This window comes from Heptranchias perlo, chromosome 30 (genome assembly GCF_035084215.1).
Source record: "Heptranchias perlo isolate sHepPer1 chromosome 30, sHepPer1.hap1, whole genome shotgun sequence".
Lineage (NCBI taxonomy): Eukaryota > Metazoa > Chordata > Chondrichthyes > Hexanchiformes > Hexanchidae > Heptranchias > Heptranchias perlo.
Window position 1 is genome coordinate 1,296,524 of NC_090354.1, and position 15,626 is coordinate 1,312,149.

The 15,626-nt window shown below is 54.5% G+C and overlaps 1 protein-coding gene across 6 annotated transcripts in view; it reads right to left on the reverse strand.

Annotated features, from left to right (window-relative positions):
• The window catches only part of LOC137300217 (growth factor receptor-bound protein 10-like), a 123,726-nt gene that overhangs the window by 13,938 nt on the left and 94,162 nt on the right, over positions 1-15,626 (reverse strand). For all 6 annotated transcript variants that reach the window (XM_067969313.1, XM_067969314.1, XM_067969317.1 and 3 more), the window contains 6 exons: positions 13,987-14,124; positions 10,630-10,737; positions 7,247-7,345; positions 6,717-6,797; positions 3,990-4,106; positions 865-925 (listed from right to left, as the gene is read on the reverse strand). In XM_067969313.1, coding sequence (XP_067825414.1) covers positions 865-925; positions 3,990-4,106; positions 6,717-6,797; positions 7,247-7,345; positions 10,630-10,737; positions 13,987-14,124 — 604 coding nt within the window. The remainder of the gene's footprint in view (positions 1-864; positions 926-3,989; positions 4,107-6,716; positions 6,798-7,246; positions 7,346-10,629; positions 10,738-13,986; positions 14,125-15,626) is intronic.

Here is a 15,626-nt window from a genome sequence, read left to right on the forward strand (position 1 = left end):
TGCTGTACATTCTGTGTAATTCTATATACGGATCCCAGAGTTTCTCCTGTTTGAACTCTGTAAGCTGCCTTGGCATGACATTTCACGCTGACACAAGGTGGCACCTCGGTACCTGTGGTTTGTGCTACCATTTGGCTGGCCATAGTCACACAAACAAATGTCTCATCTCCGCCAGTACCAGTGCCCCTGGGGGGTGGGGGTTTTGTGTGTGTGTGTGTGTGTGTGTGTGTGTGCGCCTGTCACTAAAGAAGCAGAACAGTGAGGGGGAAGTAGCTTGTTGATAAATATCCAAAGGGCTGCTTTCTCCGCACCTCCCTGTGTCACAGTCACACAAAGGTAGAGTTCCTTAACTGAAAAAATCCCTTTTGTTCACCTTTAGTGAGCCTGGGCTTCCTGACAGATGTTTATGTGCCTGTTACTGCAGCTGTCCAGAGAGACCATGGCCTTTACTGTGCTGTGCAAAGTTATCTCTTGCCCAGCAAAGTACAAACGAATGAGCAACTCAGATATCGGTGCAGGCGATTCACACTTTCTGTAGTGTGAAACAGGGCTTCACAGTGCTGCTGATTAATCCTTTCCGGAGTACGGCACCCAGCACACTTTGTGTGTGCACTAGCTGTCCGCAGTTCCTTCTAACCTTCTGCTTTTGGTTCATTCCACGTTCAAATGAGTAAAACAAGTGAGTTTCCAGCATTTTTCTAGTGTTATTCTCTTCCCTTCTTCGGAGTAGCTAAACTCCCAATAACACTGGCCAAGAAAACTGGGAAAGAGGCAGGAGGAGTGCGAGGGAATCTCACTACAGGGAGGCTTTAATCTGTAAGCATTTGTTTTGGTCACATTGCACCTGTCCTGGTGGTAACTCACCTGCACTGAGGACAGAGCCCTGGCAGGGGCTCGGGAGGCTGTGTCTCTGGGTTCCCTTCTTCTGCAGAAACAAAAAAACAATGGCAGTGACAGATGATAAAAAATACACTTAGTCCCAGACGGGTGAAATGAAAGACTTGATTCAGACTCTGTCCCCCGACAGTCTCACTCTCAGCTCCTGCCTGCAATCGGCAGTCTTTGATATTGAATCGGTGATGTCCAAGTGTGTGAATAATTGTGAGGGCAGCGCGATGGTGCGGAGAGAGCTCAGGGTGCGTACTCACGCTGAGTCACACCTCTGCACACAAGTGATCTCTCTTCATGTGGCAGCCCAGACACGGAGCTTAGGGCCATTAAAAACCAAGCTCGATCCCATTCCCTCCTGACTCCCCAAAGCCTTTCCACCATCTACAAGGCACAAGTCAGGAGTGTGATGGAATACTCTCCACTTGCCTGGATGAGTGCAGCTCCAACAACACTCGAGAAGCTCGACACCATCCAGGACAAAGCAGCCCGCTTGATTGGCACCCCATCCACCACCCTAAACATTCACTCCCTTCACCACCGGCGCACTGTGGCTGCAGTGTGTACCATCCACAGGATGCACTGCAGCAACTCACCAAGGCTTCTTCGACAGCACCTCCCAAACCCGCGACCTCTACCACCTAGAAGGACAAGAGCAGCAGGCACATGGGAACAACACCACCTGCACGTTCCCCTCCAAGTCACACACCATCCCGACTTGGAAATATATCGCCGTTCCTTCATCGTCGCTGGATCAAAATCCTGGAACTCCCTTCCTAACAGCACTGTGGGAGAACCTTCACCACACGGACTGCAGCGGTTCAAGAAGGCGGCTCACCACCACCTTCTCAAGGGCAATTAGGGATGGGCAATAAATGCCGGCCTCGCCAGCGACACCCACATCCCAAGAACAAATTTAAAAAAGGCTCACAAATGCCACCTCCTCTCCAGCAGGGGTCACATTTGCTGATCAGCCCTGAGTGAAGAGGAGCCACTGTAACTGAGCCTGAATAAGCTGCTTCATGCTGGTCAGATCACCCCATGTTTGAACCTCTCTGATCAGGTTTCCGCCCCGTGCCTCAGTACTGAAACGGCCCTAATCAAAATCAAAAATTGAAGTCAATGGGAATCAGGGGGAAAACTCTCCAGTGGCTGGAGTCATACCTAGCACAAAGGAAGATGGTAGTGGTTGTTGGAGGCCAATCATCTCAGCCCCAGGACATTGCTGCAGGAGTTCCTCAGGGCAGTGTCCTCGGCCCAACCATCTTCAGCTGCTTCATCAATGACCTTCTCTCCATCATAAGGTCAGAAATGGGGATGTTCGCTGACGATTGCACAGTGTTCAGTTCCATTTGCAACCCCTCAAATAATGAAGCAGTCCGTGCCCGCATGCAGCAAGACCTGGACAACATCCAGGTTTGGGCTGATAAGTGGCAAGTAACATTCGCGCCAGACAAGTGCCAGGCAATGACCATCTCCAACAAGAGAGAGTCTAACCACCTCCCCTTGACATTCAGCGGCATTACCATCGCCGAATCCCCCACCATCAACATCCTGGGGGGGGGGGGTCACCATTGACCAGAAACTTAACTGGACCAGCCATATAAATACTGTGGCTGCAAGAGCAGGTCAGAGGCTGGGTATTCTGCGGCGAGTGACTCACCACCTGACTCCCCAAAGCCTTTCCACCATCTACAAGGCACAAGTCAGGAGTGTGATGGAATACTCCCCACTTGCCTGGATAAGTGCAGCTCCAACAACACTCAAGAAGCTCGACACCATCCAGGACAAAGCAGCCCGCTTGATTGGCATCCCATCCACCACTCAAAATATTCACTCCCTTCACCACCGGCGCACAGTGGCTGCAGTGTGGACCATCCACAGGATGCACTGCAGCAACTCGCCAAGGCTTCTTCGACAGCACCTCCCAAACCCGCGACCTCTACCACCTAGAAGGACAAGAGCAGCAGGCACATGGGAACAACACCACCTGCACGTTCCCCTCCAAGTCACACACCATCCCGACTAGGAAATATATCGCCGTTCCTTCATCGTCACTGGGTCAAAATCCTGGAACTCCCTTCCTAACAGCACTGTGGGAGAACCGTCACCACACGGACTGCAGCGGTTCAAGAAGGCGGCTCACCACCACCTTCTCAAGGGCAATTAGGGATGGGCAATAAATGCCGGCCTCGCCAGCGACGCCCACATCCCATGAACAAATAAAAAAAAACAAATGACATCCTGTGTGACTGTGGCCGTGGTGAACTCTCCCTCCTCGTTCTTCTCGATCTGCCTGCAGCCTTTCACATGGTTGATCACACCATCCTTCTTCAAAGCCTCTCTTCCACTGTCCCGCTGAATTCTTGCCTGGTTCCATTCTTACCTCAGCTCATCTGCTGCTGAACCCTCATCCGTGCCTTTGTTACCTCCAGACTGGACTATTCCAACGCTCTCCTGGCCGGCCTCCCATCTTCCACCTTCCGTAAACTTCAGTTCGTCCAAAACTCTGCTGCCCCGTATCCTAACTCGCACCAAGTCCCGTTCACCCATCACCCCCTGTGCTCGCTGACCTACGTTGGCTCCCGGTCCAGCAACGCCTCGATTTTAAAATTCTCATCCTTGTGTTCAAATCCCTCCATGGCCTCGCCCCTCCCTATCTCTGTAACCTCCTCCAGCCCAACAACCCTGTGAGATCTCTGTGTTCCTCCAATTCTGGCCTCTTGCGCATCCCCGATTTCCATCGCTCCACCATTGGCGGCCGTGCCTTCAGCTGCCTGGGCCCCAAGCTCTGGAATTCCCTCCCTAAACCTCTCCGCCTCTCTCTCCTCCTTTAAGACGCTGCTTAAAACCTACCTCTTTGACCAAGCTTTTGGTCACCTGTCCTAATATCTCCTTATGTGGCTCGGTGTCTGATCGCTCCTGTGAAGCGTCTTGGGACATTTCACTACGTTAAAGGCGCTATATAAATGCAAGTTGTTGTTGTTGAGAGGGTTTGGATGTAACTGAATCGGATACAAGCAGCTCTCCTTCCCCATCAGTAACATCTGTCAAACATCTGTACATCTCGCACCAGGTGAGCTGTGATGCAGGATCCGTACCCTCCAGGCATGACCTTCCTCCATTGCCACTGACGAGGCCTCCTTCGGGTTCGCAATCACACGGCCTGTACATCCCGAAAAATCCATGGGAACCAAGCAATTCTGCGATACGTTTCTCTGTGAAGAACATTATGGGATGGAAAGGCTGTCAGACTCGTGTATGGAGCCAACCATTACACACATTGCTGTCCAAAACATTCCCACTCACACACACAGCCCGCCTGAACACTCGGGACAGCGTGACAAAGGGAGGGGCAGAGCAACAACAACAAGCAATGATCTCCAACCTCCCTCCCCCTCCTCCTCCTCCTCCCCCTCCTCTCCCTCTCCTCCCCCTCCTCGCCCTCCTCTCCTCTCCCCACCTCTCCTCTCCCTCCCCTCCTCCTCCTCTCCCTCGCCCTCCCCTCCTCTCACCTCATCTCCTCTCCCCTCCTCTCCTCTCCTCTCCTCTCCCTCCCCTCCTCCTCCTCTCCCTCCTCTCCTCTCCCCTCCTCTCCTCTCCCTCCCCTCCTCTCCTGCAGGCACTGGGGTATAAATTCATCAAGGGCAGTAGTGAATCAGCCGCCCGATTTACACCCGCCCGAAACCCACCACCTGATTTATACCCATCGATTTTCCTTTCCATTGAATACAACGGGCGATTGCTCCACATGCTCTGGGGGCCCTTTGGTCCCTCACACAGTGAATTGACAAGCTATTCGATTGTAGGAGCATCACAACGAGCCCAATTCTGTCTTCATCCAACACTCCCACGCCCAGTCCTCCCCCCACACACCCACCCTCACACACACCCTCACACACCCTCACACACCCCCCCACACACACCCACACACACACCCACACACCCACCCTCACACACCCTCACACACCCCCCCACACACACCCTCACACACACCCCCACACACACCCACACACACACCCACACACCCACCCTCACACCCACCCACACACACCCCCCCACACACACCCTCACACACCCTCACACACACCCCCACACACACCCTCACACACCCTCACACACACCCACACACACACCCACACACCCACCCTCACACACACCCTCACACACACCCACACACACACCCTCACACACCCTCACACACACCCCCTCACACACCCTCACACACACCCACACACACACCCACACACCCACCCTCACACACACCCACACACACACCCTCACACACCCTCACACACACCCTCACACACACCCCCACACACACCCTCACACACACCCCCACACACACCCACACACACACCCACACACCCACCCTCACACCCACCCACACACACACCCCCACACACACCCTCACACACCCTCACACACACCCCCACACACACCCTCACACACCCTCACACACACCCCCACACACACCCTCACACACCCTCACACACACCCCCACACACACCCTCACACACCCTCACACACACCCTCACACACACCCACACACACACTCACCCCCCCCCCCCCACACACACACACTCACCCCCCCCACACCTACAGGCCCACCCACCCACACACGCCGCCTAACCAAAAACACACCCACCCCCCACCCACACCCCCACAAACACCCCCACACATACACAGGTTTTCCAGCAGGACTCAATGGACAGTGATGGGTCATTGGAACAGTTTTCCCACCCAATGCCAGGTGAGCTCAACTGAGCTCAGTTGTAGCCCCCTCCCCCACCTTCCCCACCTCCCCCTTCCTCCCCCCCCACCTCACCCTTCCTCCCCCGACCTTCTCCCCACTCCCCCCAACCCCCCCACCTCACCCTTCCTCCCCCCCACCTCACCCTTCCTCCCCCCCACCTCACCCTTCCTCCCCCCTTCCTTCCCCCACTCCCTCCCAACCTTCCCCCACTCCCCCCACCTCCCCCCCACCTCCCCCCGACCTTCCCCCCACCTCCCCCCACTAATTGAGCACAGCTGAGGTAATGAAGTTGGTTGAGAGGCTCAATCCCACACTCGATGATGGGGTCACTCACTGAGCAATTGTGGGAGTTTATCTTTGCTTATGGTCGAGATACGAAGGATTTATGTCAGTGAAGAAGTCGCTGAGGTCAGAAAGATTTCAAGTTTCAAAACGTACGTCTTTTCTGAAATGTAATAAATGTAAAACCTGAAGTTCTGTCAATTTCACGCACACGTCAGAAGTGAAACTGAAGAGCACGAGAACAGAAAATGGGTTTCTTAATAATTTGAATGATTCCGGAAATTATGAAATGCTTCTAATCAGGCCATGTGTTGACAGGTGCTAATCTCCTGTGTCCCAGGGTCAGGGGCTGTGTCCCAGTGTCAGGGGCTGTGTCCCAGGGTCAGGGGCTGTGTCCCAGGGTCAGGGGCTGTGTCCCAGGGTCAGGGGCTGTGTCCCAGGGTCAGGGGCTGTGTCCCAGGGTCAGGGGCTGTGTCTCAGGGTCAGGGGCTGTGTCCCAGGGTCAGGGCCTGTGTCCCAGGGTCAGGGTCTCTGTCCCAGGGTCAGGGGCTGTGTCCCGGGGTCAGGGTCTCTGTCTCGGGGTCAGGGTCTCTGTCCCGGGGTCAGGGTCTCTGTCCCGGGGTCAGGGTCTCTGTCCCGGGGTCAGGGGCTGTGTCCCGGGGTCAGGGGCTGTGTCCCAGGGTCAGGGCCTGTGTCCCAGGGTCAGGGGCTGTGTCCCAGGGTCAGGGGCTGTGTCCCAGGGTCAGGGGCTGTGGGGATTCTCATGGGGAGACGGGGGAAACTGACTCACCACCGCAGCCGACTGGATCCAGGATTGCTGTTTCTTCTTGTGCTGCGTTATCTGGTAGTTCAGGCACAGCTGCGCTCCCAGCTACGGAAACAAAGACACGTGGTTACCAGCAGAAAATACCAGCAGGGATAACCAGCAGAGAATACCAGCAGGTAGAGGCACGTGTTTAATTGAGAGAGACCTGGGTCCCAAAGGTTGGCAAGGGCAGACTCCTGATTTCCACCTGGGGGGGCCTAGAATTAGGGCCAGAATCTGCTTCCCTGGGACTATGCCCCTTTTAGACCAGATCCTTAAATTCCGGTTATGGTGGCAGCAGTTCCCAGGAAATTCCTCCCTTTAACCCCTGAAAAGTTTTAATGGAACTCGGGTCAGCCCATACAGTGACTCTCCCACCCTCACTCGTGCCCTGACCCCTACTCTGACCCATGACCTGACCCATGACCTGACCCATACCCCACCCTCCCACACTCACCCATGTTTCATTGCTAACCCGGCTAATGTTTTAATCCATTGCCATGTGTCAGGCTTACCTTGAAGAGGCGGAACGCTGTCATCCAACACGTGCGACTCTGCTCATCATCGGAGCAGAGAACTCCCAGATCCTTCCGTCCATTACCCATCCTGTAAAGCTGTGGGTGGAGAGGGAAAAACATTGTCAAACACAGACCCCGACTGTCAGCTGAGGTGGAGGGGGAGAGGGGTTACTGAGTGACAGTGTGAGGGAGAGGGATTAACATCAGTAGAGACACAGTCAGGAAGACAGGGCGCTGGGGGGAGAGGGGTTACTGAGTGACAGTGTGAGGGAGAGGGATTAACATCAGTAGAGATACAGTCAGTAACACAGGGCGCTGGGGGGAGAGGGGTTACTGAGTGACAGTGTGAGGGAGAGGGATTAACATCAGTAGAGATACAGTCAGTAACAGAGGGCGCTGGGGGAGAGGGGTTACTGAGTGACAGTGTGAGGGAGAGGGATTAACATCAGTAGAGATACAGTCAGTAACACAGGGCACTGGGGGAGAGGGGTTACTGAGAGACGGTGTGAGGGAGAGGGACTAACATCAGTAGAGATACAGTCAGTAACACAGGGCGCTGGGGGAGAGGGGTTACTGAGTGACAGTGTGAGGGAGAGGGATTAACATCAGTAGAGATACAGTCAGTAACACACTGGGACACATTGGGACACACACACTGGGACACATGCTGGGGGACACACACTGGGGGACACGCTGGGGGACACACACTGGGACACACACTGGGGCACACGCTGGGTGACACATGCTGGGGGACACGCTGGGGGACACACACTGGGACACACACTGGGGCACAAGCTGGGGGACACATGCTGGGGGACACACGCTGGGGGACACACGCTGGGGGACACACACTGGGGCACACGCTGGGGGACACACGCTGGGGGACACACACTGGGACACACGCTGGGGGACACACACTGGGACACACGCTGGGGGACACACGCTGGGGGACACACACTGGGGCACACGCTGGGGGACACACGCTGGGGGACACACACTGGGGCACACGCTGGGGGACACACGCTGGGGGACACACGCTGGGGGACACACACTGGGACACACGCTGGGGGACACACGCTGGAGGACACACGCTGGGACACACACTGGGGCACACGCTGGGGGACACACGCTGGGGGACACACGCTGGGGGACACACACTGGGGCACACGCTGGGGGACACACGCTGGGGGACACACGCTGGGGGACACACACTGGGGCACACGCTGGGGGACACACGCTGGGGGACACACACTGGGGCACACGCTGGGGGACACACGCTGGGGGACACACGCTGCGGGACACACACTGGGACACACGCTGGGGCACACACACTGGGACACACGCTGGGGGACACACGCTGGGGGACACACACTGGGGCACACGCTGGGGGACACACACTGGGGGACACACACTGGGACACACGCTGGGGGACACACGCTGGGGGACACACACTGGGACACACACTGGGACACACACTGGGACACACGCTGGGGGACACACGCTGGGGGACACACACTGGGACACACACTGGGACACACACTGGGACACACGCTGGGGGACACACGCTGGGACACACACTGGAGCACACGCTGGGGGACACACGCTGGGGGACACACACTGGGACACACACTGAGACACACACTGGGACACACGCTGGGGGACACACGCTGGGGGACACACGCTGGGGGACATACGCTGGGGGACACACACTGGGACACACGCTGGGGGACACACACTGGGACACACACACTGGGACACACGCTGGGGGACACACGCTGGGGGACACACGCTGGGACACACACTGGGACACACGCTGGGGGACACACGCTGGGGGACACACACTGGGACACACGCTGGGGGACACACGCTGGGACACACACACTGGGGCACACGCTGGGGGACACACGCTGGGACACACACTGGGACACACACTGGGACACACGCTGGGGGACACACGCTGGGACACACACTGGGACACACACTGGGACACACGCTGGGGGACACACGCTGGGGGACACACGCTGGGGGACACACACTGGGACACACACTGGGACACACGCTGGGGCACACGCTGGGGGACACACACTGGGACACACACTGGGACACACACTGGGGCACACGCTGGGGGACACACGCTGGGGGACACGCTGGGGGACACACACTGGGACACACACTGGGACACACACTGGGACACACACTGGGACACACGCTGGGACACACGCTGGGGCACACGCTGGGGGACATACGCTGGGACACACACTGGGACACACACTGGGACACACACTGGGACACACGCTGGGGGACACACGCTGGGACACACACTGGGACACACACTGGGACACACACTGGGACACACACTGGGACACACGCTGGGGCACACGCTGGGGGACACACACTGGGACACACGCTGGGACACACGCTGGGACACACACTGGGACACACACTGGGACACACGCTGGGGGACACACACTGGGACACACGCTGGGACACACGCTGGGACACACGCTGGGGGACACACACTGGGACACACGCTGGGACACACGCTGGGACACACGCTGGGACACACACTGGGACACACACTGGGACACACGCTGGGGGACACACGCTGGGACACATTGGGACACACGCTGGGGGACACACACTGGGACACACGCTGGGGGACACACACTGGGACACACACTGGGGGACACACTGGGACACACACTGGGACACACGCTGGGGGACACACGCTGGGACACATTGGGACACACGCTGGGGGACACACACTGGGACACACGCTGGGGGACACACACTGGGACACACACTGGGGGACACACTGGGACACACGCTGGGGGACACACACTGGGACACACACTGGGGGACACACTGGGACACACACTGGGGGACACACTGGGACACACGCTGGGACACACGCTGGGGGACACGCTGGGGGACACACACTGGGACACACGCTGGGGGACACACGCTGGGACACACACACTGGGACACACGCTGGGGGACACACACTGGGACACACGCTGGGACACACGCTGGGACACACGCTGGGGGACACATTGGGACACACACACTGGGACACACACTGGGACACACGCTGGGGGACACACGCTGGGGGACACACACTGGGACACACTGGTGCGGACGGGGTTGGTTCATTTTATCAAGGCTGCGTTAATGGAAATTTTGATTTCTGGAATATTTGATGCTGGAGGGACGACAGATCAGGAATTTATCAGAGGCAGATTTCAGGCACAGGATAGCTGGGAGAAAGTGAAAATTTGCAGATTTCTCAAAACTCAGTCAAACGTCCCAAAAATGAAATAACTGACAGCAAATGCTGCCATCTGGTGATCACAGTCTGTAACAAACACACTGACTTCTACCTTTATACAGAACCCAAAGTCTGTTGGTGAGTTGTACATCTTTCTGCTTGTTACTGTGTAAATGTTACTCTCATTCACATCAGCGAAATACTGGAGATGCCTCGGTTCCTGTTTAGAAAAATGAAAAGAAATTTAGAAACAGAAATATTCAGGTGGGGTAAAAACAGACAATGCTGGAGAAGCTCAGCAGGTCAGGCAGCATCTGTGGAGAAAGAAACAGAGTTAACGTTTCAGGTCAAAGACCTTTCGTCAGAACAGTTCTGTTTTTATTTCAGATTTCCAGCATCCGCAGTATTTTGCTTTTGATATGCAGGTGGGGGATTGGCAGATGTGGGACTGGGCAGCTGGGCTCATTTAAATACGTTGTTGGCAATCCCAATGCACTGGGGATGCAGAAGCTGCTTTGCAGAGGCCTCCGCAGGAGCTGGCACAGGCACCCATCTGCCAAGGGCACTGCCAGAGCAGTGTGGATGGTGGTGGCGGAGGGAGTTAGTTCTGTCTCAGCTGAACACTGGAGCGAGCCTCTAGCTCAGTGGGAGCATTCTCACCCCTCAGTCAGAAGGTGGAGGGTTCAAACCCTCACTCCAGACAGTCCCAGGGAGCAGAGACCGGAGCTCCAGACAGTCCTGGGGGGTGGAGACCAGAGCTCCAGACAGTCCCAGCGAGCAGAGACTGGAAATCCAGACAGTCCTGGGGAGTGGAGACCAGAGCACCAGACAGTCCCAGGGAGCAGAGACTGGAAATCCAGACAGTCCTGGGGAGTGGAGACCAGAGCACCAGACAGTCCCAGGGAGCAGAGACTGGAAATCCAGACAGTCCTGGGGAGTGGAGACCAGAGCACCAGACAGTCCCAGGGAGTAGTGACTGGAGACTCCAGACAGTCCCAGGGAGTAGTGACTGGAGACTCCAGACAGTCCCGGGGAGTAGTGACTGGAGACTCCAGACAGTCCCGGGGAGTAGTGACTGGAGACTCCAGACAGTCCCGGGGAGTAGTGACTGGAGACTCCAGACAGTCCCAGGGAGTAGTGACTGGAGACTCCAGACAGTCCCGGGGAGTAGTGACTGGAGACTCCAGACAGTCCCGGGGAGTAGTGACTGGAGACTCCAGACAGTCCCGGGGAGTAGTGACTGGAGACTCCAGACAGTCCCGGGGAGTAGTGACTGGAGACTCCAGACAGTCCCGGGGAGTAGTGACTGGAGACTCCAGACAGTCCCGGGGAGTAGTGACTGGAGACTCCAGACAGTCCCGGGGAGTAGTGACTGGAGACTCCAGACAGTCCCGGGGAGTAGTGACTGGAGACTCCAGACAGTCCCGGGGAGTAGTGACTGGAGACTCCAGACAGTCCCGGGGAGTAGTGACTGGAGACTCCAGACAGTCCCGGGGAGTAGTGACTGGAGACTCCAGACAGTCCCGGGGAGTAGTGACTGGAGACTCCAGACAGTCCCGGGGAGTAGTGACTGGAGACTCCAGACAGTCCCGGGGAGTAGTGACTGGAGACTCCAGACAGTCCCGGGGAGTAGTGACTGGAGACTCCAGACAGTCCCGGGGAGTAGTGACTGGAGACTCCAGCTCTGAATTCTGCTACTTTTCAAGTATTTATCAAATTCCCTTTTTGAAAGTTATTATTGAATCTGCTTCCACTGTCCTTTCAGGCAGCGCATTCCAGATCATAACAACTCGCTGCATTAAAAAAAATTCTCCTCATCTTCCCCCTGCTTCTTTTGCCGATTATCTTAAATCGGTTGTTTACTGACCCTCCCGCCAGTGGCCGTTTGTTAGACGTGGACTTGCCCAGAGATGGCAAGTTGCTTTAAGTTAGAGATCCAAACAGTGCAGTCCCCTCCAGGGCACCTGGGCCCTGTGTGAATGGGACAAGCAGCTGTGTATCCTCTTAAACAATCAGACTGGAGAATCGTTAATGAACAGGGCAGAGTGTGAACCAGGAAGCGTAAGTTAGAATAGTGAATTCAATCTCAAATCAGGTACAGAAAGCAAAATAATGAGAGGGAAAGAAAGATTGGATTAAGAGAGCGATAACAGGGACAGAAAGAAAAAGTGAAAAAAATTATTTAAAAAAAAATCTCCAACAATAATTAAAATCTGAAGGAATGAGACTCTGCAGTTGTAAAAGTTAATTTTCAGTGCCAGAGAGATTGTTTGATAGTAATTAAGACTTACCATGCTGTTAAAAGGGTGCTTAGACTGGACAATGGACAAGGCCTAACTTTTTGTGCAAGTTTCGTCCGTACCTACGATGTCAGTACAGGAATTTCCCACCTTCAGAGCCAGGCGGCGAGATGCAGCTTACGGAGGGGCAGTGCATCTCAGAAAGCAACTTCCGAATCTTCGGGTTTAACTGAGCACGTGTGGTCACTGGAAGTTGCTGTCCGATTTGCGCATAAATAACGGTGAGCACTGTTAGCCTCACTGATATTTTCACAGCAAAATCCAGCCCAGTGTCTCTTTATTGAAACAAAATAGAGAGGGAAGGTTGAGCCTCAGTGATGGAGAACCTCGTCTTGCTCCTCTAGATACCACCTGGCTTTTGCTTCAAGCTTCCAGTGTTTTCTATTTTTATTTTAGATTTTTGAGGTTTGTTTAATCCCCTCTCGGGATCTGCCAGAGGAAGATTATTGTCAATCAGTGCAGAATGCACTGATTCAATATTTGAATTGTGGGATTGTATGTGTACGGGATGGGAGACAGGCCCTGAGTCCTTCTGTCACTCCTGACAATAATACATCAGAGAACAACAATCAGGTAATCCTTTAATCCCTCAAACTAGTTTGCAATCTTCCAAACCCTGACTTTATTTGGCCTTTTTATAGTAAATCTGTCACCTAATTTCTTGAATGTTTTATTTGTCCTTTCCACGTGAAAGATACAAGCTCATCATTAACTCTTCAAATGGTTTTGCTACAATAACAAACAAAGCAACCCTCAGCCTTTAGTCCCTCGCACGGGTGTGAAAGCTGCTTTCGTATCTCAACCTTGTCTTTATCCCTCATTTCAGGATTTCAGTTGGCAGACTCACGGCTCGTGGAACAGTCCCATCCTCTTCCCTTTCTACCTAATTAATTCCTGAGGTCAGCGAGTCAGTGAGGCACCAGCACCCTGATCAGCTTCAGTGCTGAGCCTCGTCCTAGCGTGGCCTACACATCCTCCCATTGGCATCATCCTTCCATCAGGAGAGGGAGAGGGACTGAGAAACCGAGGTGTTTTAGATTAGGTACAGGGTTTTATTTTTTAGTCTCTATGTTTGCACGAGGCCGCTGTCTGATAGACTTGCATCATGTGACACGTTTGCACGAGGCCTGTTGGTGAATATAAAACACAGAAATGGTGCCAGGACTCACCCTCGATGTCCCTTTCGTGGAGTAATAGAACCCAGACCTCCTCAGCAGGAAATACAATCGTTTCCACGTTTTCTTTCCTTTATCCTTAATGTGGAGAAATCCCTGGATCTCGGGACAGTTCCTAGCATTTATGAAATTCTTGAAGGAAGGAAAAGGTTTTCTTTTAATGACAGGTTAATAGAGTTAGCCCCTTTATCCCTTTAAATATGTGAACAAATCAGGAACAGCCCCCAACAGAGCAAAGTCAGATCATTCTGCCCCACTCTCTCCATCCCCGAGTTGCTTTGTCTCTGTGACCCCCACATCTCATCACTTGGCCCCTCCATTTGCCCCATCTTAGTTCATCCAATTAGAGAGACACCCAACACCCCTCCCAAACTGCAGCATCCAATTGTTTCTGAAATGATTCCAGCGTTTCTGTCTCCACTCCTGTATCTGGGAGTTTATTGCACAAGTTGATCACTCTGTATGAAGAGGAATTTCCTGACATCAGTCCTGAAATGACCTCTTACTGGTTTGAACCCTGTCTCTTTGTTCTACTCCTGCAGTTCAGTTTAAAGTAATATTCTGGGTTCGCTTTTTCTATCCCTTAACTATCTTATATCCCCCGAAAAGATCATCTCTCAGACGTTGCCTTTCCAGGCTGAAAAGCCCCGGTCTCTTCAGTCTTTCCCCATAACCCAGACCCCTGACCCTGGGGATCAGCCTCATGCTTCGTGTGCAGTGCCTCCAAAGGTTGAATATCTCCCTTGTGTCTCGGTGGCCAGAACTGGACACAGTGCTCAAGGTGGGTCTGACCAGAACTGGACACAGTGCTCAAGGTGGGTCTGACCAGAACTGGACACAGTGCTCAAGGTGGGTCTGACCAGAACACGATACAGTGTGATCACCGCCTCCTCTGACATGTATCCCATGGTTGAACATTCCATGGGCTTGTGGATTGCCGCCCTGCAGTGATTGTTTGTGTTGAGTTTGCAAAGACTTTCAGTTTCATCCTCAGCTATTTCAGCCCCTTTCATGGATTAAGTGGTTGTTTATTTCCCTTCCAGTCTGTGGCACTTTACACTTGTCTGTATTAAATTCTGTCCATTACATGTTTTGTCCAATTAATTCTGTAATTTCTTACCTGCCTCCTTTGATTCCATCGCCTTTCGTAGTTTGGTCACGTCTGCAACTTTGACTAATTTGCATCTTTCTGAATCCAGGTCAGTGATGTAAATTAGAAACGGCAGTCTCCCCAACACCGATCCCCGGGACCCCCACTCAGTCCATCTCCCCATCACCGATCCCCGGGACCCCCCACTCAGTCCATCTCCCCATCACCGATCCCCAGGACCCCCACTCAATACATCTCCCCCAACACCGATCCCCGGGACCCCCCACTCAATACATCTCCCCCAACACCGATCCCCGGGACCCCCACTCAGTCCATCTCCCCCAACACCGATCCCCGGGACCCCCACTCAGTCCATCTCCCCAACACCGATCCCCGGGACCCCCACTCAGTCCATCTCCCCATCACCGATCCCCGGGACCCCCCACTCAGTCCATCTCCCCATCACCGATCCCCGGGACCCCCCACTCAGTCCATCTCCCCAACACCGATCCCCGGGACCCCCACTCAGTCCATCTCCCCAACA